The 25,750-nt window shown below is 35.7% G+C and overlaps 1 protein-coding gene across 12 annotated transcripts in view; it reads left to right on the top strand.

Moving 5' to 3' along the window:
• LOC126822730 (disks large-associated protein 5) overlaps positions 1–25,750 on the top strand; it is a 106,593-nt gene that overhangs the window by 68,773 nt on the left and 12,070 nt on the right. For 6 of the 12 annotated variants that reach the window (XR_007680972.2, XM_050551755.2, XM_050551756.2 and 3 more), the window contains one exon: positions 23,848–24,389. Coding sequence is in view for 7 of the 12 variants with exons in the window: in XM_050551755.2 (XP_050407712.1) it covers positions 23,848–24,389 (542 nt within the window). In the remaining 5 variants the exon portion in view is untranslated. Of the gene's footprint in view, positions 1–968; positions 1,245–1,278; positions 1,380–7,629; positions 7,712–11,590; positions 11,843–13,897; positions 14,269–20,966; positions 21,250–23,847; positions 24,390–25,750 lie in introns of those variants that run through there. The other 6 variants (XR_007680969.2, XR_007680971.2, XR_007680976.2 and 3 more) reach the window with 6 other exon arrangements.

Here is a 25,750-nt window from a genome sequence, read left to right as displayed (position 1 = left end):
GTTCTTTGATTTTCACTGGTTTTTGTTTTCATGCTCGAATATGGAACAAAAAACCTTGGTTCTGTGTATTCTGTTTTTAGCATGTGATAGATCGCCTGATTGGTGTATTCTGTTTTTAAGATGTGAAAGATCGACTGATTGATCAAAATTGTTGTAAGAGTAGACTACAGTAAAATCTCCTTCGTAGCATACTTCATGGCGTACATGTATGCCCTTTATAAATTAGCCTGATCATTTAGCCGAATCTGTGCGGAAAAGTAGGATGTTAAACCCCATTTCATTTCAAATTGCTGCACAAAAGTAAGACATTAGACTCCATTGTCCATTTCATTTAATTTAAATATTGTGATATTGTATATTACAGTTTGGGAACAGATTTGTAAATAATAAAAATGCTTCATTATTTGTTTCTGAATATTTCTCGTCTTTATTAGTCTGGTTAAATCTTTTCGGAACTGACATATGGTTCAATTTTATTTCAATAATTTGCTATATGACCCGGAGAAAACCTATCAGGTTGGACAGGCGTCCCTGTCACGTACAACCGAAACCACGCCAGTTGACTCAATGACAGACCTTATGATACAGCGCGCATATGTTAACCATTCGGCTATCCAACCCCAAAAACTGAGCAGAGTTAATTATCAGGGGCCTGTTTCACGAAATTTTTACTATGATAAAATCCATATTTTAGTAATTTGATTGGATAATATTAGATTGATTTTAGTGCTTAGCCAATCAAAATTGAAGTATCTATTAAAATTTGGATTTTATCTTTAGTTACATGAATATAAGATTTCAGAAACAGTGCCCAGGTATAAAAAGTAAATTGCAAGTTGATTTCAGTCACGTTAATGTCAGAATTAACACTCACTGTCTAGATTAAACTTCCATGAATTTTTAAAGAACTTAATGCACGTTTTGTAATTCACGAGTGAATTTGGTATTTTTAAAAGTTTGTTGATTGGTTCAGGAGAATTACCCGAATGTTGACAAAACACCAACACCCATATTTGTCAACTGTTGTCGACAGTAAACAAGTGTGAATCGAGAGCTACGTGAAAAGAAAAGCCAGCACTGTTTTGGAAATGTTAGCGAGAGAATTAGAAGTTTAACGCAAACATTCTGTGTATTTTGTCTGGTCAGTTATTTCGTTTGTAGGTCATCGGATGTAAAACGAGAAATATTTAATAAACAGACTGATGGACGGAGTGACCACAGGTCATGTGACTTATGTCATTCAGGTATGGAGTTAGTTTTGAAATTTTAACATTACTGGTGGCCGCAAGATATTTGTTAAATCTTTATGGCTTTATAGTTTATACTAGCCAAAAGAGGATTACATTTGTGCAGAATTCTGCTATTTGGAGACAAATATGGTAATTTTAATGCAACTTTATTAAAAATTTGTTATGTGGACATATTTGTAAAATTCATTCTGTGAAATTAATTCACCTTAACGTTCCGCATGGATATTGTGATAATTGTATTAAAATAAATATTTTTTTTGAGCGGTGTTTAGCAATTGAATATGTAATAAACATAATTACTTGATCTTTTAATTAAAAAGTTTCATAGCATTTGCTTGATAAAGTTTGCTGGCTCGATAGCCTGGAGGTCGGGTGTTCGATCCCTGCATTGGCCATATTTATATTATTGTGGTTGTTTTAAATATATATTATGTGCATCTCTTGTTTTGGCTCTCAATTATTGTAAATATTTGGCAAGTAAAGTTTTGGCAATGTGCATTAGACGTCTGCTATATCTGTCTGCTATTCTTTGATTTCAATCATCAAGGGAATATTTTATCTGTACATGCACTAGTAACATGCACGTGTGGGATCTTGTATTTTATTGTCTGACTCGTCATGCAGAAGAATGAGAAACAAACTATATTGTCAGTACGCGGTTTTCTTAGTTAAGTCAGAAACCAACTGATTGACTACTAATAATAACTGCAGGAGGACCGCACTACATGCAAACAAATTCGATAAGATAAACCTGCGACCAAGACAAACTACCGACACATTGCAAGAAATAAACAAAAAATATCTCATCAAGTAAAACCAACTCGGCAGACATTTAAACATCCGTATGCATTTCCTCAGACGAGTTGGAAAGTGACATTACTTACATAGAAATTGCTGACTTACTAATACATGTAAGTAACTCAGCAGATATTTAAACTTTATAAATATTAAATTCTTTATTGATTTTCTGATCATGAGAATTTATTTAGTAGACATATGACGTTATAAATATAATAATTATAGCGTCTGATATTTAAAGGTGCGAGATGACTGACGGGTAATAAATCAATTAATCTGTTATGTATGTTTGTTTGTGATTTCTGCGAATTGTGTCTTGTTCGTTGATTTGTGTGTGGTGCAGTCTCCCCTGTATTTAATATTTATTATTTTAACTATACATCCTCATGAAAATAGGGTAGAAATTGTAAACACCCTGTTTGACCTATCTTACGATCTTGAATTGATAACTTCTTGGACTTGGAGAGACAAAGAGAGAAATGGGGTTTAACTTTCACTCGACACAAAAAACCCTGTACTTACCATTAGACATGGAATAATAAAATAACTTTATTAAGGGAAGAATAATGCAAACAAACATAAAAACGTTTTAAGATTTTGGCCCTTATTCACGAAAACTTAACTGAGATAAAATCCAAATTTTAGTAATTTGATTGGATAATATTAGATTGATTTTAGTGCTTAGCCAATCAAAATTGAGGTATCTACTAAAATTTGGATTTTATCTTAAGTTAAAATTTCGTGAATCAGGGCCCAGTTCATTGGTATGCATGTAAAAAGAACTCTTGACAGTTAAAAGAGTAGGCTGTAGTACCCTTAGTTCCAAGTAATATTATCTCATGGCACGCTGTATGAGGGTGGGGGGGGGTCAATGGTTATGTGTGTGCGTTTATCAGAAAGTCTGTCAATGAGTCAACTGGCGTGGTTTCGATTCCCCGGACGTACATGACGAGGAGTATGCTCACTTGCCCAACCTCGTGGGTTTTCTCCGATTTAGGGAGAGGGAGGGGATGGCCGAATGGATGTACATGACAAGGAGTAGGGTCGCCTGTCCAACCTTTTGGGTTTTCTCCGGGTCCTCCGGTTTCCTCCCACTGCTAAAGACCCCTACGTGCAAGCGAATTATTGAAATAAAATTGAACCGTAAATAGTTCCGAAATGGCCTAGTTTGTGTCGAGTGGACATTAAACCCCTCTCTTTCTCTCTCTTTCTCTCTCTCTCTCTCTCTCTCTCTCTCTCTCTGTCTCTCTCTCTCTGTCTCTTTCTCTGTATTTAGTGCTTTAGGTGCAAAAAAGTAGAATACTTAAACACATCTATTGTAAATTATGAATTGAATTCATTTAAACTTTTAAGAGAAAAGCGATAAAATGAAATGACGAAATAATAAATTGTTTGAAATGTACATGTCACATTGCCCTTTACTTTGTTTTATAATACAGTATTTGATGTCTGTCTGTCTGTCTTTTTGTCACTTTAAGGTTTTTTTAATTCCATGTAACGGTTTACATTATATATATAATTATATACCCATGCAGCTGTTACTCAGATCTAGCTAGTGTAAAGTATAATTACAACAGTTAAATACCTTTACTTACCTGGTGAGATTGTTTACTTACCTGTCAAGATCGTTAGTATAAAGCTTTATGGTGCTAAAATAGACTTACGTTGACAGAAGATGGTTTTCTTCAACGTTTAGTTTTCAGATTTTTTTTGGTTTTTTTTGGTAAAGGTGTCAATTTATTCGACAGAAACAAATGTTGAATATAGTTATACAGGATTGTGTGGTATTGTGTTGAATAATGGAGTATTTGGATTTAAGTTAAAATAAATTTGAATTACGTGTAGTGATTTTATTCTGTGAGATAGATCATCAGGGGGAGCAACTAGTAGCGTAACGTCTGCTTCCACCTGGATAATAAATATATGAAATAAATCATTGTGGTACTGTTAAAGTAAGTGGAGGAGCACCACACTACATGCAAACAAACCCCTAACGACAAACATGTGGACTAGACACAAACTACACCGACATTGTAAGCCATAAACAACAAATATCAATTATAGAGAGTTATACATGTAAGATTTGTGGAGATGGATTATCAATATATATATAGAGAGAGAGAGAAATGGAGTTTAACGTCAACTCGACACAAACTAGGTCATTTTGGGACTAACATATGGTTTAATTTTATTTCAATAATTCGTTTGCGGGTAGGGGTCTTTAACAGTGGGAGGAAAGCGGAGGACCCGGAGAAAACCCATGAGGTTGGACAGGCGACCCTACTCCTTGTCACGTACAACCAGGGATTCGAAACCACACCAGTTGACTCAATGACAGGCCTTAGGCTGACCTTAAAAATATCTTTGTTTCACCAAACCCGACCCACAATCGAGGAGAAGGGTCGGTAGGTCGGTTTTTTTTTCAGATTTTTTTTTAAAGTCAGAGAAATCAATACAGAAAACTTATTAGCTGTATACTACAGATTCATTAATTTTGTTTAATGAATTTGGGGTCTGACGTAAAAAGTAATGAACTGAAAGTTTTTATTAAACTTAAGAGCTAATTTGACAGCTTAATAATTTTCCGGGTGGAAACATTCGTCTTCTTTATTGGCAAACAAATCAATGACATCGGGATTTTTCGTGATGCCCGACTCGCATTTGATTAGCCACGAACTTGAAGTGTGAAACTCCTTCAACACGTTTTTAACGATAGTGCGCGTTGTGCTTTCATTTTTCTCGAAAACGGATATTGAAAATATCGTCGTCATGTTTTAAAACTACGCACCACAGACATAGAGGCAGAATTATTTCGTGGGAATGGACGTGTATTCGTCTGCAACCATTTTGTTGAGAAGCGACACCTATGACGCTTTCGTCTTGATCAACCAGTTTCAATAATGAATCAAACCATAGCCATAGTATAGGGAAATAACTCTCATGATATATTTCAGGTTGACACACAAAATAAAATAAAAAGATCGTGGAAAAGTGCAATAAAATAATTTAAGTCGGGGGTGGTTTTAGTTAGTCGGTCGCGTTAGGCGAAACAAAGATATTTTTAAGGTCAGCCTTATGATACAGCGTGCACGTGCTAACCATTTGGCCATCCAAGCCCCCTATATAAAAGAGTTCACTGTGTTGTCCTTATAGAAAGCGCAGGAGGACTGCACGGCAGGCAAATGAAACCTAAAAGCCAACACTGCAGACAAGACATAAACATGTACACGGACATTGTAAGCAATAAACAGTGATTTTCAAATATATAAAGTTACAATCTGATTAAAACACAGATCATATTTCATTTCGTTTTTTTATAGTTCAAAATTTCGTTTTACTAAATTGTCTTTACTACACTAGGATCTGAAAGAGTTGCTATCATTGACGTGTTCTGAATGATGTGAGGGATTAGCTAATGAAACGGTCTGTTACGGCGAGCTTTAGGCATGTTTTGCACGGAACTGTGGGTAATCCACTAGTAACATCAATTCTGATTGGTTAATCAAATGTCTGATGTCATAGGGTCAAAAGCCGCTCGTATGACCTCTGATGCATCCTATCGCTACAACCGGTCAGATTATCATGTAGTGTAGGCCATCGAAAGTATAAAAAAACGAAACGAAATATAGATCTGTATTGTAATCAGATTGATAAAGTTACAGCAGGAGATCGATGGATTATAAATAGACATGAAAGAATTCACAGTGTTATAGAAAGTTATAGAACAGCACATGTATTGATATCAATGTTAGTGAAGCAATCTGGTTATTATAAATTGATTCATATTGATATAGATATGATTGGTATTGACTGACAACTAACTTCTGCGGTTTAAGCTGTTCATCTGAAAGTTGATTCACCAAAAGGAATATCAGACCCCCAAAACGTATCGGTTATATTTACAATGATGTGAAGAATTTAAGATTTTGCAATATAAATAAGTGAACGCTGCTATAAGCAATAGATCAAATTTTATAGAGAGGCCTCTTTTTGATTCAATCGTTGGATAGGATAGGATATTATCTGCTGTTTATATTTTGGTTTTGTTTCTTACCAGTAATTAGATGTTACATGTAAATAACGTGAATTAAGCCGTGAAAAATTAGATTATTGCAATGTTCTAAAAGAAATGGGGGATTGGATGGCTGAATGGTTAGCGTGTGCGCGTTGTATCATAAGGTCTGTCACTGAGTCTACTGGCGTGGTTTTGATTCCCCAGTTGTACAGTATACATGACAAGGAGTAGGGTCCTCCGGTTTCGGCCCACTGCTAAAAATTCCTATGTGCAAGCTTATTAATGAAATAAAATTGAACCACATGTTAGTCCCAAAATGACCTGGTTTGTGTTGAGTGGACGTTAAACCTCATCTCTCTCTCTCTCTAAAAGAAATACGAATGATGTTCACCAGCTTTAAAGGGAATCAATGTAAATATAATCTACTTATGTTATATACGTTCATATTTTACCTATCTCTTTTAAAAAACTCAGAGAGTAAAAGTTATGTTACAGCATCTGTTGTTACTATAAATAACTAATAATACCAGGTAAACTCAAACCTTATCACAGGTAAAAAAAACTAGTAAACGTGAAACTAGTCAGGTGAGACTTCGGTAACATGGTTAGAATTTTAAAATCCAGGTGTATGTCTTACCTGTAGTCTGATGAATGTGTGAGATCAGGCATTAGATAAGACAAGCTGTATTCTTACCTGAGGTTATTGAGACAGGTATGATATTACCTTTGTTTTAGAACAATTCATATCACTTATTTAGAGTATAGGTATAACTATGCTTACTTATTCTAGAACACTTAATGTCACTTCTACTTAAGATGCAGTTATTTAGACATATGATATTCATGTACTCATGTTTGAAATTACTTGTTCTAGAAATTAAAGTGGAAACCATGCTGAGTTTCAAGAAAATTTCTTAGAATTCCTTATAATTTTCTGGTCTGGTTTAGGGATGATGACCTTGCTAATTGTTCTGAAAACCGAAAGTCCAGCAGGTTAAAGATACACTGAGAGTTGGAAAACGAAATATGAGCAGGCCGTTCCAATGGAGCCTGGACAAATTCCACTTACGGCAAATGGCATTGTAGGTGTGGACCCATCTTCCAAGTGCAGAAAAGTAGGAAGATAAGCCACATTTCATTTCCTCATCTTAATCTAGAAATGGATAAGAATTTGATTTTCCGTCTTGTTGCAGAAAAGTAGGACGTTGACGGAGGAGAAGATTGCATGAATACGACTATTAAACCCAAGTTAATTTAACTGATTAGAGAAGATTGACTGACTATATAAAATGTTGTAATATATATCTACTTAGTGTGTATAATATTTATAGGTATATTAGATAATAATATTGATATATTAATATTGTTATTGGTATGTAATATTGGTTATCAATATTACAGTAGCTACAAGTTACGTATCACACCCATAAAATCAGTTATTTATATGTTATCAGAGACTCCGTTAATCATATTAGTTCATGTCATGTGGTTGTCTTTATTTGTTTCTTGATGCACTACTCATTGTGTAGCTGTAATAAGTGGCAGAGTGCATGTGGTCGAACTGAAGACAAGAGATTTTCTATTATTTTGTTGTCTGGAAGAAGCTTTTAGAGTTGCTTAGGAAACAAGTATTAATGTCTATTTCTTCGTAAGTCTTGATTTTATTATTTAGCCAGATTTAATGAAGTCAGTTGTAATTTCATTAGTTGTAAAAATGATGGAAAATCCCAATAAAGTTGGTTGGTCAACACTGGGATCGAAAGCAGGACCGTCTGCTTAGTGAGCCAGCGCTATACTCAATGGAATCGCTGCCTTACTATCCAGTAGGGTTCGATCCAGCCGTTGGCCGAGTAAGTTCGTCGGGTGCAGGGTATAGTTATTTGGATGATATGAAAAACCTTGGAAGTAGGAATTGAACGAAGAGTAGATCATAGCGTTACTGCCCTGGGGCCTGTTAGATAAAATCCAAATTTTAGTAATTTGATTGGATAATATTAGGTTGATTTTAGTGCTTACCCAATCAAAATTGAAGTATCTACTAAAATTTGGATTTTGTCTTTAGTTAAGATTTCGAGAAACAGGCCCCACATAGCACACTGCATTGCCTATGCCCGTTTTCATTATCCAGGTCAGTGCTGAGAAGTTGGACTTTAAACCCCATTTCGTTAATTGCTGTACAGTTTTAAAGCTATATTACTAGTAGACTTGTCAATTTTAAAGCTAATATCGAGCATTGGATGGCCGAATGGTTAGTGTGTGTGTGTGTTGTATCATAAGGTCTGTCATTGAGTCAACTGTTGTAAGTGACAAGGAGTAGGGGGTCGCCTGATCAACCTCATGGATTTTCTCCGGGTCCTCCGGTTACCTCTTACAGCTAAAGACCCCTACACGCAAGCGAATTATTGAAATAAAATTAACACCATATGTTAGTCTCGAAATGACCTAGTTTGTGTTGAGTGGAGTTAAACCCCATCCTCTCTCTCTCTCTCTCTCTCTCTCTCTCTCTATCCCTATCTCTCTATCTCTCTCTCTCTCTCTCTCTCCCTCTCTCTCTATCTATCTCTATCTTTTACACATCTTATTTAGGCTTTATACAACCTAATTAAATCAATTTGAAATCAGTTGGTTGAAAAGATTTATGAAGAAGGTAGTGGTATTGGAATCTGTTAAATCATGACTTTATAATATTTGATTATCTCTCTTATCAGAAGATAGAGCATGCTCATCAAACACGTTTATTGATAAAATACTCTCCGTACATACAACCATTTCATGATTCTCTTCAAATATATCATCAGTTCTTCATTCCATTAATCCATTCAATCAATGAAATGAAATATAGTAGGGTTTAAAGTCCCACTGTTCTCTACCAACGGAGATAATGAAGACGAGCATGTACAATACAGTTGGCTATGAAGGAAATTTTGCCCAGATAATAATTTGATTCCAACTGTCAAGGGTTCTTTTATGTGCACACCAACATGTACTTGTGATAAGAGGACACCACTCTGTCCGGCACCACTGACAAGGGGACACCACTCCATCCTGCCCCACTGACAAGGGGACGCCATCCTGCCCCACTGACAAGGGGACCCCACTCCATCCTGCCCCACTGACAAGGGGACACCACTCCATCCTGCCCCACTGACAAGGAGACACCACTCCATCCTGCACCACTGACAAGGGGACACCACTCCATCCTGCCCCACTGACAAGTGGACACCACTCCATCCTGCACCACTAACAAGGGGACACCACTCCATCCTGCACCACTGACAAGGGGACACCACTCCATCCTGCACCACTAACAAGGGGACACCACTCCATCCTGCACCACTAACAAGGGGACACCACTCCATCCTGCACCACTGACAAGGGGACACCACTCCATCCTGCATGATTGACAAGGGGACACCAGACTGAAAGATACTAAGGAACGTCCTCGGCCAACACCGAGATTGAACCCTTGAACCTCATGGTTAGTAAGCCGGTGCTTTGCTTAATGAGCAACATTGGTTAGATCTATTTTATAAGGCCAACTTCAAGATTGGTCAAAGGACATGTAACGTAAACAGGGCTAGCGCTAATCCAAACCCTAAAACTAACCCTAACCTACATCCTCGCCAACAATCAGGTCACCTAACCTTATTTTCATCTCAACGACCATGACAAAAATTGAGCTGGCCTTAACAAATGGATTTACTCGAGCAACCATGACTCCTCATCCCGTTGTATATTCAGAATGCAATGAACAAATTCCTTGAACATGTTAATAAAGAACTATATTGCTGGTATACCGGTACATGTACTAGTTGTATTTTATGCTGTCGTCATTGGCTCAGTGACTTGTTCCATTTATATTTTGTAGTGAAAAATGTTGTAATTTGTGAGGATTTATTGATTTTCTAAGCGATGTCTGCTATTTCTCTATATCCATGGTAATCACAAGTTATTGAATACTACATAATGGAAATAACTATTAACTGAATATATTCAAATATTATTGATTCTGGTGAATATATTATACTTTAAGTTAATATGTATGAGATATCTTAAATCTAGGGTAGGCCAAGTTTGACTGGGTACATCTAGGTTCAAACTATTTGTGAGCGACTGGAACCAACTGGCTGCAACTACTTCGATTGACTGGAAATTTACCAGTTTACGATGTTCTAGTTTTCGGGATGCAGTTGTATCCAGTTTCCGTGACGATTGTTGTCTTGAGAATGATCAAACAGATTTTCAGACAGAGAGAGAAATGGGGTTTAATGTCCACTCGATACAAACTAGGCCAATTCGGGACTAACACATGGTTCAATTTTATTCAACAATTCGCTTGCACATAGGGGTCTTTAACGGTGAGAGGAAACCGGAGGACCCAGAGAATACCCACAAGGTTGGACAGGCGACCCTACTCCTTGCCACGTACAACCGGAGAATTGAAGCCACACCAGTTGACTCAATGACAGAACTTATGATACAGCGCGCATATGCTAACCACTTGGTCATCCAACCCCCCGATTTTCAGACAAGGGCAATCATCCAGGACATATATTCACTATACCAAGTTTCAACAACCTTCTTTTCTGCTCCAACCGGGCTAATGAAGACAGGCATTGTGCCGTAAGGGAAATTTTGCCTAGACAACGACAGAATTCCAACTGCTAAGGGTTCTTTTACGGGATCTTGGGTTTTCCTTGCAATGCCCTTTGTTGTACCCCACTGCCAAAGGGGAAACAACTCTGGGAAATCCTAGAGAAATTTCCAGTCTAAGATGGGGATCGAACCCTGGACTGCTTGGTTAATTAGCCTGTGGCGTACACTCTATGCCGCAGTGGCTCTGAATTCTTGTGAGGTAAACTTCCTTTACTCCATTTAAAGATTTTTGAGAATATCGTTAAAGGTGATAATACCATTTTTCTAACAAAATATTGAAAGTGGGCTAGTGGATCTTAAGATTTTCGAGAAAACCTTTTTCTAACAAAATATTGAAACTGGGCTATAGTTGAACTTAAGATTTCCTAGAAAATGTTAAAAGGCGATAATACCATTTTCTAACAAAATATTTAAACTGAGCTAGCTGAGTGAAAGATTTTCGAGAATTAAGGCGTTAATACCATTTTCCAACGAAATATTTAAACTAAAGATGTTGAGTTAAACTTGTAGAAAATATGAAAGAGATGAAGGGATGGGTTGGGATTAAGATAATTCTCGTGAACGGATTAGGTTGTCGTCTGCTAAAAACATACGTCTAAATAATACTAAGAGTCGAATTCCATTCGTTGATCTTTTTCATGAAGATATTTTAAGACTTGGTCGTCAAGTATAGAAGGATAATGGCGATAACTCTTCCCCAATCTTGACATAAAGTAGCGATATCTACAACTCTTGTTTATTATCGTGCTATGTTTATTTATTTACTGCTGGCAAACAACCAGTGACGAGGTATTTTATGTTGACGACCTCGCAGATGTTTATTTCTGTCTTGTCAGTGGTTTCTTGAGTTTGTGTTTTACTTCATTGACAAGATTTGAGAACCTTATTCCTCATTTTATGTCTTTCGAGTGGTTTCTTCAGCTCATTTTTTGCTTCAATGACAAGATTTGAGCATCTTATTCTGTGATTTTGTGAATTCATATCGTTTAGTGTTTATAAAGGTTCCAATTTGAGGTCGTAAATCTTATTGAACAAGGATTGTCAAATTAAAAGGAATTGTTAAAGAAATTGTGGAATACAGTCAGAATGATTGCGAATATAGTTTATAATATATATATTGATAGTGAGTATATCATATCTTGTTATTTTTATACGTTTATTTTTGTTTTATTTGATTCTACACAGCTTGTATTAAAGCTGTATTACCTGTATGCCAAATTAAAATAAAGAGCTGACCGTTCTTGCTCTAATAGTTTAAGAAAAGATGATGAAAAATGAACATATTGACAATAAATACTTAACAAAATTTTTGAAGTATACTTAGTTTACGACTAAAATTGTCGATTTTTGACTAAAATGTCGGTCAACTAGCTTAGTGTCTGCTCTCAAGCGGAGCTAACTGAAGACAGACAGCCTAGGTTTAGTATGGAGGTATTCCCTGAAAACTACAATATTATAACATTTGAATTTATAGGATTTCTGCAGAGAAATAAGATATTAGTAAACCCCATTTGATTTCATTTCATAGGCTTTCAATGAAGTTGAGAAACCATTAAAGTGAGAAAATTATGTTATATTGTTCACAAACAAAGGTTAATTGCCTGTTTTCTTGATGAAATAGTTACGCTTCCTTGCACCTCATTTTCTCCTGATAAAAAAAATGTCTGGTCAATTTTATTGTTATACTTATTTTATGGTTTCATTTCATTTGGAAATAATAAAATATAAGTGGACCACCAAAAGTGTTTGTTCCCATGGGAAATAGTTAAACTTGGATTCAAACTGTAGTAGGAAGTAGTAACAGGTGTCTTGCTTAAGGCAGAGTGTGCTTATACTTTCTAGAACATCTGATTCCGCTTCTCATTTACAGTTCAAAGAGGGAGGGGTGTGGCTTGCGCATCAAATCACAAGTCTGTCATTGAGTTAAGTGACGTAGTTTTGATTACTATCTTGATTGTGACAAGAGTACCTTGTCAAACCTTGTGGCTTTTCGGGGAGGTTGGATGGCCAAATGGTTGTATCTTAAGGTCTGTCATTGAGTCAACTGGTTTGGTTTCAATTCCACCGGTTTCCTCCCACTGTTAAAGAACGCGACGTGCAAGCGAATTATTGAAATAAACTCTCTCTCTCTCGGATTCATGTTGGTATGACCACTTTAAGATTATATGGTATGACCACTTTAAGATTATATGGTATGACCACTTTAAGATTATATGGTATGACCACTTTAAGATTATATGGTATGACCACTTTAAGATTATATGGTATGACCACTTTAAGATTATATGGTATGACCACTTTAAGATTATATGGTATGACCACTTTAAGATTATATGGTATGACCACTTTAAGATTATATTATTTTTAACTGTTGAACTTTGATTTTATAAACATTGGGTGGAGCTGACTATTTTAAACCTATTAACAGTCACACTTTGAACCTATAATTAGTATAGTCGGACAGACCTCCTACCTGTCTGTCTACCTATAATTAGTAAACTTAAGTAAACTTACCTGTATTTAAACATTGCAGATTTACACCTGATTGACTTGTTCATGTCATCGCAACCCGATAAAGTTTGAAATATTAAGCCTATCGTTGATTTATTGATTTAATTTGTAAACTTTCTATCTTTCCACCTGAGATTTTTATGTCATGTGTCTAATTTATTGTTCAAATGAGTCGACAAACAGGGGTCCTGTAATTCGCTAAACGAGTAGACAGTAGCGTGGTTGTCCAGGCAAAATTGCCCTCATGGCACACTCACCTCACTGTATGTTGTATGCCCATCTTCATTAGCCCAGTCATTGCAGAAAAGTTTGACATTAAAACTTGATTTGTTACTGGCGTGTTTTCCTCGTGATTTAAAGTTTGAACATATGTATCTTGTCGTCTGGGTTAATAACTACGAGGAATATACGGATATTTATAAACTACCAGGAATATACCGATATTTATAAACTACAGCCTGAACTAATCTACTCTACTTTCGTTTATCTTGATGGAGTTTTCTCAGCAACAACACAGAAAAAAATATACTGAAGTGGAAAGGTTGTATGTTTTGTGATTAGTAGATAAGAGAGCTTGTATGTTTTACAGTTGTGTGGTACTAGCAGACGAGACACATCCTAGCAGACGGCTTGTAAGTTTATAGGTGTCGTTTAAATTGGATTGAAATATTTCTGGTCTATTTTTGACCAGGGAATACTAGTGAAAGATATAGAATTGTAAGTTTATGTATGTATAGATTATTAACATAGAATTACTAGCGCACGCATCTGAAGTGTAGTAGCAGACGGACTGTAAGTGCGAGGGAGGACGTCAACACTCGTTTTAATAGAGTAGCAGTAGTATGTTACATGGAATTATAACGATGTTTGATTGAATTATTTGTGAACTACTTTTGATTGGACATGTAAAGAGAATACTGTATACTAGCAGACGTATTTAGTGCAGTAGCAGACGGCATGAAGCTTGTAAACTGAAACCAAGTGATCTATTCACTAATCTAAGAGAAACGTGGAACCATTCTTGACATCTTGCCTAATGTAAGTTTGTGTATCATATAGAATATTAACATAATGTCAAATTACCGAACACGTGCCATGCAAGATTGAGTTATGTGTGTGTTATTTTTGTCTTCAGTGATAATTTTGTAACTTTGTATCTAATATAAGTTTGTGTACCATATAGATTTTTATAACAGCGTGGAATTTATGAACCATGTGTGCCATGCAAGACTTGAGTTATTTGTGTATTATTTTTGTCTTTGGTGGTAACTTTGTATCTAATGTAAGTAAAAAAACCCAACCAAATGAAAGTTAAAACCATGGGCAATGGTTGATTGAGTAATTTTGTGTTATTTTTCGTCTTTGATGATAAATGTAGTGAGTTGATTCAATTATTAGGAGGACTATTAACTCGAAACAACCACGTGTGATTGGGTTGAGGATTGATGGAGTTATTTGTACTCCGTTTCTACTTCATGATAAATGTTGGGTTTTGGGTGGCCAAATGGTTCACAGTATACACATCAGGGTTCGATCCTGGTGTGTGTGTGAGGGGATGGATGAATGATTTACAATGTACACATCAGGGTTCGCTCCTGGTGTGTGTGTGTGTGGGGCGAATGGTTTAATGTGTACACATCAGGGTTCGATCCTGGTGTGGTGGGGGGGGGGCGAGTTTGGGTGGTCGAATGGTTTACAGTGTACACATAAGGGTTTGATCCTGGTGTTGGTCAAGAAAGTTCTTCTGGATTTTCCTGACTAGTTTTCCCTTATCAACGGGGTTAGTCGTTCGGTTGGGATGGAAAACCTGAGGTCCCATGTACACATCAACGTGCACGTAAAAGACCCATTGAAAGATTGATAGCCTGTTGAGGAAAATGTCCCTCGTTGCACACTGTATGGCGTATGTCAGTTGGAGAAGAAAAGTAGGGCATTAAACCCTATTTTATTTTATTTCCGTATAATTTATATTATAAATGGTGGCCATGTTTAAGTGGCTTGTCATTGTGACTGAATGTCAGGTCAAGAGATAACAAACTATTTGAAGATGTTGTTCATGTTGTTGTTAGATATTGTAGATGTTGTTGATATTGTTGTTGGATGTTGTTGATCTTGATTTTATTGTTGTTAGATGTTGGTGATGTTGTTAGACGTTGTTGTTAGATGTTGGTGATGTTGTTAGACATTATTGTTGATGTTTTGAATGATGTTGGTGATGTTATTGTTAGATGATGTTGTTTGATCTTTATAAGTTTTAGTGCCAATGTAATGTTATATTTTAATTTGACTGTGATCTGGGCCCTTATTCACGAAAACTTAAACTAAGATAAAATCGAAATTTTAAGAAACACTGCAACTTCATTGGATATATGCAAATTGATTTTACTGGTCAGCCAATCGAATTGCAGTATTTCTTAAAATTTCGATTTTATCTTAGTTTAAGTTTTTATGAATAAGGGCCCTGAATAACTATTCGTGTATTTTAAATGGGTGTTTTTTTTTTGTGCGAGTTTATTTCCGCTATGGATCTATTTTAAATCCTATGGAGCAATGACTGTATTTCTGCTTTGAATCTATTTTAAACCTTGTGGAGTAATAACTGTATCTCTCTAGTGCACCAGCATGTAACATGTCATCTCTAATAAACCCTGTAAATGACATGTTGAAGTGCTACAACCAGGAAGTGTTTTTGGTTTTCATCTTTGGAATAGAGAGTTTTGTAGTTTTCTACATGGAAGAAGACAATTTAAATGGCTGATGTACGAGAACCAGGAAGTTTTTTTAGGCTTTAATCTGTTTTCTGTATGGAAATGAAATGGGGTTTAAGGTCCTACTATTCTGCTCCGACTGGGCTAATGAAGACATGCAGTGTGCTATGAGGGAAACTTTGCCTGGACAGCGGCGCTATGGTCTACTTTGATGTCGAATTCCAACTGTCAAGGGATCTTTTACCACGCATGCCAAAGAGTACACAGGACTTTTTTTTTTTGTCCCATCGGAATGATAACATGTGAACAGAAAGTCTAATTCTCATAGCTTTCCCGAAATAAGTGAGTCTTGGATCGGACAAGAGTGTTCTTGTTATAAGAACTAAAGGGCCAGGTTGATATAGTGTCAGTAGTTCAGATAAATAGCTGGCTACAAAAATTTCATAAACACCACCGAAACTACTCGCTGGCTTAGTGTTAGCTAATACATGTGTAACTTTGTAGTAAAGATCTTCATCAGAATGATATTATGTAATAAATCAACTTATAGCTCACAGGTAATTCAAGGGTATTCCATCAAATCCATTTCACTGAGAACAATAGGTATTTTATTGTAAGTGGTGATTTAAGAATGATTGTCAGTGAGTGATACAGGACAGAGGGCCTGACAAGGAATAGATAAGTGTCTTGTCATTCAGATGGGACAAAAAGTCAATGTCCTGTGTACTTAATTGTATAAAAGAACTTGTAATTCAATGAAGAATAGGCCATAGTGTCACTACCCAGGCAAAATTTCCCTCATAGCACACTATTTGGTGCATGCCTATCTTGTGTGAAACAATAAGGTGTGTGAAACAATAAGGTCTGTCATTGAGTCACTAGTGTAGTTTCGCTTCCACGGTTGTACTTGCCAAGAAGTAGGGTCGCCTCATGGGTTTCCTCTAGTTTCCTCCCACCACTAAAGACCCCTCCCTACGTGCTAGCAAATTATGGAAATAAAATAGAAGCATATGTTAGTCCTAGTTTGTGTCAAGTGGATGTTAAACTCTCTCTCTCTCTCTCCCTCTCTCTCTCTCTCTCCCTCTCTCTCTCCCTCCCTCTCTCGTTAGCCCAGTGGCAGCAGAACATTTCTCTCCTAGTATTATGTTTGATGTTTCGTATTATTTTTTCTATTCCATATATGGATTGCTATCTTAGACTAGTGTTAAACAGTTTATTTACACCAGTCATAATAAAGCTATTCACCCAACTGTTTTAAAAATATGACAAACATTTATCATAAAACATGCCACAGGCTAAAAGAATCTTTCATATTAAAGCGGGTATATTGTATAAATAATATACTGATAAATATTGTTGGAAATTTATATAGTGGTTTCATTCTTTTTCAAAATTTTCAGGGTTAAGTCAGATTGTGCGCTCCTCCCCTTATATCGTTGTTGGAGACTAAAGCATGGTAGAAGTCTTTCAGTGGACCTGTTTTGTCAGAGTTTCTGCTTCCGTAATGGGTGAACAGAAAGTCAGCTAAAGAATTATCATTATAAATATCTGTTTAATATTTTTATAAATTGTCGTGGGGGTTGATGGACAAATGGTTAGCACGCGCGCACTGTGTCATAATGTCTGTCGTTGAGTCAACTGACGTGGTTTCGATTCCACAGTGGTAGGTGACAAGGAGTAGGGTCACCTGTCCAACCTTGTGGGTTTTCTCCAGGTTCTCTGGTTTCCTCCCACTGCTATTGAATTAAAATTGAACCACATGTTAGTCTCGAAATGACCTAGTTTGCGGACGTTAATCTCAAAACTTCAAACACTTGTAACTACTTACAGCAAGAACAGACAACTCTTTATCTAAATCTTACATAATAATGCATATTTAACTAGATCTGAAATGAACCAAATAATATACTTAGATTTACAAAATTTGGGATGTTCAGGAAGTTCAGGATTAGTGAAAGTTTGTGAATTTAGATTGATGACTTTTATCATTTGACCTGTAACCTCGTATGACCTCTGTGACCTCTGTGATTAATGTTAGTAATTAGAGAGAATGATGTATAGATTATATGGATCACGAATTAAAGGTAAAATACGCTCCGTGTGATCTATCTCCTGGTAATCACGACCATCTTGACAACCACAGATTAATCGTAGATTGTTAACTTTAAATAACACACTTCCTGTCTGCTTCACTCTCACTTCAGACATTGTAGTAAAATAGGAAGTGAAGATTTGATGTTAACGGATGATAACCCGGAATTAATATAAACTGATGACGAAGGATTAAATATATTCTGTATTATTAAATGATTTTACACAGGACTGTAATTAAAGATTTCGGTTGTATCTATGCACCAGTAATGGGATTTCAAAATTTTTCTTGTCAGACATTTTTACCTAAAATAAAGGGCCATATATAACTCTGATCGTTATTTAAGCAGGCAGTTTTTAGACCACACACAAAAATCATGTGTCAACAAAATATTCAGATTCGTACGTAATAAAATATAGTTGCACCTTGTTATTTTTTATATTTAATTCCTGTACTGTATTTAGATTTATGTCAGTAATTTTCCTACAAAATTATGTGATGTTGTAATACGATAGAATGAAAACGTGCCAACTACTACTGATCCGTACCGGTTTCAAATTCCTCTAAAATTACATTATTTTTACGGATCATAAGTCGATACATTTTTCAGCAGAAGTCCGGCACTATTGTTGTTTAAAAATGATGTTCGTTTTTGACATTGTTTAACCTTGTGATGACAGGATATTATCTGGTGTTGTAATCTTTATCTATCTATTATTAACACACCTAAAATATACTTTATACCTATTTATAATTTCAACACACCTGTATCTAATATCACCTGTGTCAAATTTGAAGTTGTATTTTGTTTCATTTTAGGTTGTATTCTTATCTATATAGAACACACCTGGTAACATACCTTGATCATAATTAGAAGAAGTAATTAAAACTTTTAATTACAACACACCTGTATCTTATATCACCTGTGTCATCATCATACCTTATCTTAATCCCCCTCTCCCTCCACTCTCATCCACTTATTAATGATGTATCATTACACTCTTCCTCTTGACACCCGCAGGTGTAAATTACATTGTTTCATTCAACAGGTATTCTCATATGTCTTATAAACCTATTAATACAATAGTTGGAAATATTTTCCCAGGTAGGAATGATATAATACAGGATAAGGAAAATCGTTTTAAATTCAGCTGATTTCCATTCTATCAGTATACAGTACTTGTTGCTTATCAACAAAATGAAGCAATGGAGTAACATCTCTCTCTCTCTCTCTCTCTCTCTCTCTCTGAAATCATACACCAGTGTAGGCTATGAATGGCCTTTATGATTTTGCCATGTGTAAAATATTACTGATTTAACAACAAAAATATTTGAATTAAAATGTTTTCTTAATAAAAGTACTCCTTGTATTTGAAGTTTTAAAATAATATTCTGGATTCTGTGATATCTCCAGAGATTATAATCATCTCTGATCCCAGTCTTTGTTTGTTAGTTTCCGATGTCGTTGATTTTTATTAAACGTCCAATATATTATACTTGATATTGACAGGTTGATTTCATTAAGTTTTTTTATATGTGAAGCGGGGGTTGGATGGCTGAATGGTGAGCATGTGCGTGCTGTATCATTGATTCAACTGGCGTTGTTTCGATTCCCCGTTTGTACGTGACCAGGAGTAGGGTCCCCTGTCCAACTTCGTGGGTTTTCTCCGGGTCTTCCGGTTTCCTCCCACTGCTAAAGACCCCTACGCGCAAGCGAATTATGAAAATAAAATTGAACCATATGTTAGTCCCGAAATGACCTAGTTTGTGTCGAGTGGACGTTAAACCCCATTTCTCTCTCTCTATATGTGAAGGAGTATTTTAAAAAAAAAAATGGGTAAAAATATCAACCAAGTTTTTGACTCCTTACAACATAATCCTTATAAGACATATAATATAGAGGTAGATTTCACAAATTAAAAACACTTATATGGATATACTACTTCTGAATTTATTAATATACTACGTTTCGATACACATACAGATATCATTATCAAGCAAATAATGATATATAACAAAAATGTGGTGCAATATATAATTAACGAAACGTAGCATGTTAATAAATTCAGAAGTAGTATATCCATATAAGTGTTTTTAATTTAAAATCCTTACAACATGATGTTAAAATTCACTGTGATAAGAGAGGGTATGGGAGTAATCTATCCTGTATTTGGCTTCACACCTGAGTAGAAATCACATACCTGTGGAAAGTGGCCATAACTATCAAACTCTATACTATGGCTTACAATAATCACTCAAGTTATGTCATCAATTTACATCCTTGACTGATTTCTAATTTAACCCCTAGAAAACCTTTAATCTCTGGTTCAGTTATATATATCACTAACCACTTATAATCCTTATCATTAAAAACCCCTTTCTGTACAGGTTCTCTGCATTTACACCTTTCATACCTTTAATTCACTTATATAAAAACACACAGAATTCTACCTATATCTAGTTACAAAATTTCTGTACAAGACCTCAAGATTTAAACCTTATCTATAACCCACGTTTAAAACTTGCTGTATACAATGATAAAGTACACATTAAATTTGTTAAATCCATCCAAAAAAGGTATACTCAAACATTAACACAGGTATGGCTTACTCTAATCCACTAATCCCTTCAAGCTCTAATCACCAATCACTGATTTCTAATCCAAGACCCTAAAAAAACCTTTTCTGTTCAACTCTCTGGTGTCGTGTTATATGATTAATTTAAATCCCTGAGTTGTAATCTTTACTATTAAAACTGTTGTTACCAAATACCATAATGAATCATAGCCTGTCCGATACCATTGTTATAATATATTGATTTGAAGAGACAGCCCTACCTTGTGTTTATGTATATACAGTGTATTATTACTCTATATAAGATTTCAGTGAGTTGTGGGTGGAAGGACAGTCACGGCTTACTCATCGAACCCAACACATCTCATACAGCTACTTATATATTGAGAGAGTGGATTTGTTTATATGAAGCCATGTTAGAAGTTTAATAAGGAACAAATGTGGAATATTTGAAGTGAATTGAAGAATTTAGATTTAATTTGAGATAGATTAACCAGACTCTATGACCTTTTGATGATCTAGAGGTTATAGTATAAGTGTGAAATATTTTGAATTCTATCCTCTTATATACATACCAGGATGTTATCAGTATTGTGTACCTACTCATTTCAACCATTAGTTAATATGCATATCTTAGATTTGAACAGTAAGTTATATCTTTATTTCTAGAACAACCGATGCCACTTTTAAGGTAGATAAATAACTTGTTTTCAAAGTTTTAGAAAAATTTAATTGGTATGTGAAATATTTAAGAAATATGTGACGTTCAGAAGAAAAGACAAATATAGACTATGACCCAATGTTTGGAAGTAATCCTGTTTTTTGGGGGGTTTTATGATCACTGTGTTGTTATTCTTTCTGGAATATCTCAGAACATGTCTTGTTGATATGGGGAATTCACATAGTTGACAGTTTTACTAGATTTTAAGATGTACACGACACAATTCTATAGAATACAATCACTGTTTAAAACTACATGTAAGTGACATTTCTACTAGGCTTGTCATGTCAGTTTAATTACTAAATGTGATTGAAACAGTTTAAAATAAGTTGTTAAAACAATATCAAATAGGTTTTATTAACAGAATAAAAATCCTTGGTTTAATATTAATGTCTTTTACCGCAGGGGGATCACGGTGGGTAAGACGCTGGCTCGCTAGCTTGGAGGTCGGGTGTTTGATCCCTTCATTGGCCGAGAAAGTTCATCCAGATTTTCCGGCATGGTTTTCCCCTTGTCAGTGATGCAGGACGGAAGGCCTGACAAGGACAGCTGTCTAGTCTTTCGGATGGGACGAAAAACCGAGGTCCCGTGTACACATTAGCGTGCACGTAAAAGATCCCTTGACAGTTTGAATTCGATATAAGAGTAGGCCGTAGTGCCGCTGTCCGGGCAAAATTTCCCTCATAGCACACTGTATGGCGTATGCCCGTCTTCATTAGCCCAGTATAGGAGCAGAACAATAGGACATTAAACTCTGTTTCGTTTCATTTCATTTACCGTACTATAATTGTTTGATAAAGATTAGAGAATGCTATTTAAAACATCGCATAGTAATAAAATAGCATCAGGTGTATTTTCTGTGGTTTATTAAATAGATACCACACAAGGACGTTAGCCTGAATGTTGTTTCAATATACTAGCCAATGTCCTACTCATTGCGCATTTTAATGAAATCCTCACACTGGTCCAATATTTCATTTAGTATAATGTATGATTTCAATTGTATTTTTCCTGTAAATTGTGTTAAATAATGGTAGACGAACAATCACAGGATGACATCAAATATGTATTTTAAGTTCAATTAAGTACATGCCATTGAAACAATGGATTTGTGTGAATCAATGAGTCATTTTAACGGTAATCATATCTATAAACATCATCTTTACCTGATAGAATACCTGACTCAGTATATATGATTGGTTTTATTGATGGACACGTGGAAGCTGCCATTTTAAATGACAAACCGCATGACTCGTAATCACAATATTTCTATATTTAAAAATGAAATATTTTTACATAAGTTTATGGTAACATATGAATACTTCCTTAATGTCATTCATGAGATCTTCAGATCTCTATTTTCATACCTTCACATTGAAATGTGGTTGTATATTGTTGTCACCCCTGTCTGTCCGTTGTCCATAATTGCTTTTGCCATTCTAAAATTTATACACAGTGTTCAAGGTCATGAGATGAAGAATCCTATTTATTTCCTATAATTACTGTCAGAGTTATGGCCCTTGATCACTTTAAAATATCTTATGGACGCTCTAGTTTTGATATTGTAGAACACGATTAGAAGTAGCACATTTTGATTATTATAACACAGAATTCATTGATTTTGTCACTCAAGCCCAGTAGAAAATAGAACATTGAAATGAAGCCCTTGTTTTCATGAGTCAATATTAGAGAGAAATGTAGAGTCTGGTCTCTAGATGTTACATGTATGTGTTAATACTAAACTAATGGTCTGACAAAATTTAATCCCAAAACTTTTGTTGGCCCTGCAGACTAAAATTTATTGTTGGATTTTAACTCTCCACTGATAAATTGACCTACATCCTTAAAATGTTTTAAGTTTTTTTTAATTAGGCTCCTAGTGTCAAGAAGTTTTATTTTAATGTTAAGTTAGTGATGATTGGTGATAAATTTGCTGTGTCCTGTCTCAGCTTATATTACAATATTTGGTCAATATATAGATATATACCGGTAGTCAGAGAGGGATATAAACTTGGTGTGTCCGGTCTCGGGTTATATTATGATATATAAGTTATACTATATCTCCTACATGATGATATACTATATCTGTACACAATCATCAGAAGATAAAATACTACCTCTTCTCTCCCTGTCACTGATTTATTACTCCTATATTTCCACTGGTTTGTTTTAAGTCAGTTGTAAACTAATAATTAAACATAGTGCTCATATTTTAGACCCAGATATAAAGTATGATTTTTGGCATAGAATTTTTAGATCTGTCAAATTTTAACTTTGTGTCAGAACTGTATTTTATATATTGTTTTAAAAAAATTGTGACATATAGATTGACAGATGACAGAAGGATTGCGTCTGATAGAGACTCAATTTATGCTCTAGTTCTAGGCATGGGTAGCTTATACAGTGCTAGGACAATTTGTCCCCATACATACCTACAATTGATGCAATATTTTTGGGGTGGCTGTTGTTTTTAGATAAAAATGAAAATCGGTATATTAATTTTACTCAATTTTATCTTTTCAGTGAGTGAACCGTCAGTGCTAAGTGGAGCCAGCCAATCAGGAACATCGAAACAAGTCGCACTTAGTCAAGACTTGGTGAAATCTACGGACAGTCGTCACGATGTCAGCTTGACGAAAAAGACTCGTGAAAAACCTCATTTTCACAGTGTTTTGTTGGAGAGTAACAAAGAAAATGCTATCCCGCATAGACAATCTCCGTCATACAATAGCGATTCAGACTTATCTCCCTTGGATCCTTCGCGTAAACCATCGTATTTAAAAATTAGTTGTGCTGTGAGTGGCTATGGTAGTTATAGCCAATACACTTCGTATAAAGACATAGAGAAACGCTCACCTTACTCTAGTAACAGTTCCGTGATATCGAATTCAAACTCACCAGAAAACGCAATGCCATCTGTAAGAGATATACGAACAAGTGAAGACTGTTTACGTGCTGCCGTTGGCCAAGGATTACACGGGCCTACATCGTTAAATTGTGGTCATGATTTAAACGGAGGAGCGTATTTGAATGGACATTTGTATCCTACTGGTGATAAGGAAAAGGTTTGTTTATATCTGAGTGAAATGGAGTTATTATTTGTATACGTAAATTTCCGTGGATATGTTTTTAAATAGAATTGTGAATAGAATGATAGGGCTTTGAAATTTGGCGACGTTATTAAAATGATATGTGCAATTTGATTGGATAAAGGTTTCGTAATGTGTACTTGTTGACCGGGGAACAAGAAAAAAAAAAATTAATATTTGATCTAAAAGTGCATATATTTTAATGTAACAGGGTTTTTATCCTTCTCTATTAGTAGTATTATTTAAGTCAGTGTCCCGTTTCTGATAATTTCTCGATGAATTTGGATCTGAACGTTATAACTGTGACAAGTAAATATATCTGACTAGAGTAGATATAGATTTAACGACAATAACTTGTATAATTTCTGGTTAGATTTGAATGACATGTGGACAATATAAAAAACATGTCCTAAATGTTTAATACCTGACATTAACATCTTTTGATTTTCATATACTTCAAGCAAACATTCCACCCCCCCCCACCACCCCCAAATTCTAGGCATGTTTCCGGCTCACTCATCTCCATGTATTGCGTATTCTTTAGGCAATTTAAATTCAGCACAGAAATTGCGTTAGTCTCTATTGGCTCATACTTTAACTGGTATATTTAGAGTTCTATGTACTACTCCAGACGATGGGTTGAAAAACTGGGGTTCATCTACATGCTCGTTGGCTTGCACGTAAAAACCCCAGGAGATTTGGAATTCGGTGAAGAGTACATGTAGTCGACAACGTCGCTGTCCAGACCAAATTTCTCTCATAGTGCACTGTTCGGCATAAGCCCATGGTTGTCAGCAAAAAGTATAACCGTGAGAGTTCCTGGTGATATTCCGAATATAAACAAGTCGTTTGGATGGGACGAGAAAATTAAATCCCCCGTATAAATTGCCATGCACTTGACAGTTGTAATTCAAAATTAGAGTAGGCTGTAATGCCGTTGTCCGTTCGTTGTTCATTCCTGGAGTTTTACGTCCACTTCCAACAAGGGTGATATCGTATACAAGCCACTGTCTGTGCAAAATTTCCCTCCATTAGCTATCTTCATTAGCCCATTGGGGGTTGGGGGTTTCGAATCCCCGGTTGTACGTGACAAGGAGTAGGGTTGCCTGTCCAACCTCGTAGGTTTTCTCTGGCTCCTCCGGTTTCCTCCCACTGCAAAAGACCCCTACGTGCAAGTGAATTATTGAAATAAAAATTAACCACGTGTTAGTCCCAAAATGACCTAGTCTGTGTCAAGTGAACGTTAAACACCATCTCTCTCTCTCTCTCTCATTAGTCCAGATGGAGCAGTAAAGAAGGGCATTGAAACTGATTTATGTGATTATTTGAGACAAGTA

This window comes from Patella vulgata, chromosome 5 (assembly GCF_932274485.2).
Source record: "Patella vulgata chromosome 5, xgPatVulg1.2, whole genome shotgun sequence".
Classification (NCBI taxonomy): Eukaryota; Metazoa; Mollusca; class Gastropoda; family Patellidae; genus Patella; species Patella vulgata.
Note: the sequence above shows the minus strand (reverse complement) of the source record. Positions and strands in the feature narration are given on the sequence as shown.